This window comes from Beta vulgaris, chromosome 1 (genome assembly GCF_026745355.1).
Source record: "Beta vulgaris subsp. vulgaris cultivar EL10 chromosome 1, EL10.2, whole genome shotgun sequence".
Lineage (NCBI taxonomy): Eukaryota > Viridiplantae > Streptophyta > Magnoliopsida > Caryophyllales > Amaranthaceae > Beta > Beta vulgaris.
In genome coordinates, this window is record NC_079202.1 from 17,534,930 (window position 1) to 17,540,462 (window position 5,533).

The following is a 5,533-nucleotide window of genomic DNA, read 5'->3' on the forward strand; positions in this document are numbered from 1 at the left end:
TAGCACCCCCAGGTATACCTGAGCTTTGTCCACTGTGGTGAAAGTTAACAACCTTCACAGATTGATGAGCCAATTGCTTATTTTTATCCTTGGACTTTCTAGTGACAATCTTCCATTCTCCCTGTTGTTCATAAGTCCTATCTTCATGTGTAGCTGATACAGTAGGTGAGTTCACTAGTGTTACCACCACACTTAGATCTACTGTAGTAGTAGGATCACCAGTTATCCCAGCATCTACTATTACCACAGGATCACCAGTAGGGGCCTTATCCATGGCAACTACCTCAGCTACTTCCTCTATTCTTTCCACTGGAGGAATAATTTTAGGGACCCATTTCTTAGTGACTTTAGTTGGAGCTTTAGGGTTAGCTTTCAATCCATCACAATTATGACCAATAATGGAGCATTTATTACAGAATGCTGGCAACCAGTCATAAATGACTTTCTGGGTAAAGGTCACCCCAGTTGGTTCCACTATTTTGAGTTCTTTAGGAATCTCCTTAGTTATATCCATTTCAATCAAGACTCGAGCAAAAGACACCCTCAGTGCCTTAGTGGTGCATTCATCAGCATATATAGGGACTCCTAACAAACTACCAATTCTACTAAGAGAATCATCACTCCAGTAATGTAATGGTAGATTGGGAAGTTTCACCCAGATGGGAATAACTTTCAAAATCTCAGTGTGAAAATTAAAGCTTGGAGACCAGGATTTCACAATAAGTGGTTTACCATAAAACATATGAGGACCTGACAGTAAAATACGATCTTTATCTGTTGCATTTTCCAGCTTCACCACAAAGTAACCTTCGTCATGTTTAAAAAATTTTGGCTCAAACCCTAGACTCCATTGAGTTTTAACATATTACATTAATGCAGCAAGTGTTGGATTTTGACCCACTACATACACAATGATTGAGTTAATCCAGATTTCACTAAGCTTAGCAACCTCATCTTTATCAAGTTTTGCTATAGGTTTACCATCAATCAGCTCAGGAGTGATAAATTTGAGCCCCATACCTTTATCGGACATCCTACTTTGAGCTGTGAAGGTTTTCCATTGCTGCATCGCCTCATTTTCCTTTGTAGCAACTGCACTAATTCCTCCATCCCCAGTCGTATGAGTTACTGTTCCATTGGTCTGAGCTTCATTACTCTTTGTGTTTGAGGACTCATGAATGCCAGTCTCTTCCAAAGACTTTATCGTCGTCGGAGTACTACTCTCCGGCACCACCATCTTCTTTTTCCGAGCCATAAAGATCAGAAGGTGCACGATAGCAAAAACCCTAATCATGCGCCTCGAGAGCTTTCTTAACGGCTAGTTTTTAGTCGTCCCTCCACAAAGCCTTATTCCAATTCAAAAATTTTAGAAGCTCTATTTGTACTAATAGGAAAAGGAAGTTTGTGAAAGTTTGCAGGCAAACAAACTGTACAGTTGTACTCAGTTATACCATCACATTTACAAGCTGCTATGTGTTTCATCTTGGACAGTGAAGCATGTCCTAACCTTGCATGAAGTATCTCTAAAGACACATTATCCTTGCCTTTATTCATTATGCTAGTAGAACTCTTACTAGGTAAAGAAACACCAACATCAAAAATCGTCTAATGCATTACAGATAGTACTTACAGCATCATTATTCTTCCCAAGCTTCTGTATATCAGCCAATCCTTCAACATCAAAGTAATACAATCCATGTTGTTTATAACCAATTCCAATCACACCACTACTAGAATGGTCCTGAAAATAACATGTATCCTTAGTGAAAAATACTCTAACACTAGTTTGCTCAATTATCTTTCCAATTGACAGAAAATTATGCTCAAAACCTTTCACCAAAAGAACTCCAGTCAATGTTATCTTATCATTTAACATCACATTGCCAACCAATTCTACCATTCTATGTGTTTCATCAGGCAAGCCCACTTTAATAGGCCTTAATAATCTTGTTTTATTGAACAACAAAGACTCATCATATACCATATGATCACATGCACCAGAATCAATGATCCAACTATGTTTATCATTCTTCTTGAATACAGAACAAGATAGAATTGTAGGAGTTTTACCTGAAAAACTAGCATAAGCTCCAGATTTTTCTGTAGGATGCTTCTCTTTCATAGACTTCAATACTTCTTGACATATAGCTGACAGCATGTATGAATTCAAAGAATTAACAGCAACCTCATTATCATCCAGTGGAGAATCACCTCGTCCAGTATTTGTTGTATGGACATTTGCTGCAATTCTTGAACCAGTTTTGGAAGATTTAATGGCATTATACCATTTAGGATAGCCAATGATCTTAAAACATTGGTCTATAGTGTGTCCCTTGCCTTTGCAATGATCAAATTTTTTTATCTAACTTTTCTTTCTTCCAATCTTTCCTTCCTGTACCAGTATACTTCTGAAAATTACATTGTTGAACTCCTCGAAACATTCTTTGTGCTGCCATAGCACTACTTTCAGCAAGATGTTCAGATACTCCAGTTATCTCTTTCTGTTTTTCTATTTGTTGCACAATAGAGAATGCTTTGTTCAGAGAAGGCATAGGATCCATAGACAGGATATTAGAAATTGTAGTTTCAAAACCACTATTCAATCCAAGCAAAAATTGAATCAGCTTATCTTCTGCTTCCAAGTCATTCAATCTCTTCAAGAATGAACAAGAACATTTGTTCACAGCACCACAAGTACATACAGGAAGCATTTTCAAACTTTGTAACTCATCCCATAGCCTTTTAATCTTGCCATAGTATGCAATGATTGTCATATTTTCTTGTTTAAGAGAATCAATTTCTTTCTTCAATTGAAAAATTAATGGACCATTTGATTGTCCAAACCTTTCATGTAACTCATTCCATAATTCTGCAGAAGTTTCTATAAAACCAAAATCATCAGCCACATCTGCAGTCATTGAGCTTAATATCCAGCTCATCACCATGTAATTAGCACGTTTCCATTGCTGATAATTATTTTCGTTTTCACCCGGCATCACTAAACCTCCATTGATGAAACCTTCTTTATTTTTAGCAATTAATGCTCTTCTTACATTCTTACTCCAACGCATAAAATTCACACCACAAACTGGAGCCGCAACTAATGCTGAAGTAGGATTATCAGAATTAGAGATAAACAAAGGATCAATGTTACCTCCAACTTCTGAATTCTTGGAATTTACGTTTTCAACAGAATCTGTAGTTGAAATCGCCATACTCACTAATCACTGAATTGTTAGAATAATCTTCAAGAATTATTTCAAGATTCACAAGAAAAAATTGAAGATAAGTTCACACAGAATGATGAACTCAATTACAATCGTTTGTTCAATCTAACCAATCTCTTAAAAGAGATTAGCTCTGATGCCATGAAGAAACTAATCCGCTAAGCAAAGTTGCTGTTAGTTTAGAGAGAAGGAAGAGAAATGTATTAAGAGAAAGAATAAAACTCTTACAATATGAATTTACAATATATCAGGGATATTATGAGAGAAGAGTATATATAGTTAGTTGCAACTAACTAACTTCTAACTAACTGATATTTACAGCTGTTATTACCATATAATTTAGGAGATATAATTTATAGTTCAGCTCCAATCAGTTCAATTCAGTTCAGTTCAGTTTAGTTCAGTTTAGCTCCAATGAGTTCAGTTTAGTTCAGTTTAGCTCCAATGAGTTCAGTTTAGTTCAGTTCAGCTCCATTCTTTTATAACCATTTTGTTAAATATTATTATTATGTTGGTATAATTTATTTTACTAATTACTCTTACTTTTATTATTATTATCATTATCATTATTATTATTATTATTATTATTATTATTATATTATTATTATTATTTATATTATTATTATTATTATTATTATTATTATTATTATTATTATTATTATTATTATTATTATATTATTATTATTATTATTATTATTATTATTATTATTATTATTATTATTATTATTATTATTATTATTATTATTATTATTATTATTATTATTATTATTATTATTTATGTTTATACCATTACTATTAAGTATTGAGTTTTTTTTTATTATTATTGTTGTTGTTTCTATATATTATTTTGTTTATTATAGCTTTACTCATTATTATTACTATTATTATTAGGAGGAACATGGTTTAGGTTAAAGCAAAAATAAACCCACGTTTTTAGCCCATAAACCAATCAAATCACGTCAAGACGGTTTATGATGAAATTTTCGCGGTCCAACCCAATCATTATTTTTCTTACTAAAATCATATTATTAAATCTAATTATTAAAATAGTAATATTAATTTACTTCTTAGATATTATTGTTATTCTATATCATCATCAAGTATTAATATATTAATACAAATAATATGAAATAATTATTGTTAAATTATCAATTATCATTAATTATTATTATTATTAATTTATGATTATTAATATTATTTATTAATAACTATCATTTAAAAATATCCAAAATACTATTATTATTATTACTATTTATTCATTATTATTACTTATCATTATAATTATTATTTAATATTCATATTATTATTGTTTAAATGTTAATTATATATTTATTACATTCAATTTAATTTAATTCAGTTCAGTTCAGTTCAGTTCAGCTGTTTTATGCCGAAGAGAACATGCCCTAATGCTCTAAAAGACAATTTTGCATTACCCCGACGAAAGTAGAAACTCCACGATCGCCCTCCAGAATTAGCATGACAGCGCAGTTTGTGTGCACTCACAAAACATCGTTTGGAGAACACAAGTTACTCAATATCAGAGAGATTTCACGTCCCAGGACCAGATCATAAAAATTCACAGTTGTGGGCTGGTCCACGAGATGAAAAATCTTGCCCCATACCGGTCTATTATTGGTTTTTATGGTTCATGTGGCGGTTCTGACGGTTTGTAGGCCTAGTAGGCTGGACTAGGTTGGCCAACCGTCATAAGTTTTTTTTTTTCAAAATTATTTAACCATTGAAATCATTCATTATTGTTACATAAACCCTTATAATTAATTAAGATATATACAATTACTAATATTAATGAATAATTTCATGATTTTTGAATTTGATTGAATTATCATATATGCAATTTAATAAAAATATATATTGGATAAAATATACACAATTTGGTGGATAATTACTTTGGTTGGGCTGGTCCGGTTCATGGGACGGGTGGACCGATACGTGGACCGAGCTGGGTATTTTTACTAGCGGGCTTTCGTGGATTGGGTTGAAAAAATTTAGCTCACGTCCCACCCGCAAATTTCACGGTTCGAGTCGGGATAGTGGGTTCAACCCACAAGACCCAAGAGGTGGGCTAGGCTGAATTGTCCCACACTGTTGGCCATCTCTAGACTGTGTTGTTATCAATTCTTCTAACTCATTACCAAACAAGATATTTTTAGGCACTTTCCAATATAAACAAGATAGCTATTTCCCTTTTCATCCATTTGGGACAAATTATTTTCTCATACTTTTTCCCTTATCTTATTTTGTAGTATAAATTTCTTTGATAATTGTTGAACTTCCAATATCCCCCA

General features: G+C 32.7%; 1 protein-coding gene across 1 annotated transcript; it reads right to left on the reverse strand.

Moving 5' to 3' along the window:
* Window positions 1–1,594: 1,594 nt before the first annotated feature.
* On the reverse strand, window positions 1,595–3,215 carry LOC104905674 (uncharacterized). The gene is made up of 2 exons (XM_010694274.1): window positions 2,368–3,215; window positions 1,595–2,249 (listed from the first exon to the last, which is right to left on the reverse strand). The coding sequence occupies exons 1-2, from the start codon at window positions 3,213–3,215 to the stop codon at window positions 1,595–1,597; spliced, it is 1,503 nt and encodes a 500-aa protein (XP_010692576.1).
* Between the last annotated feature and the right edge of the window lie 2,318 nt (window positions 3,216–5,533).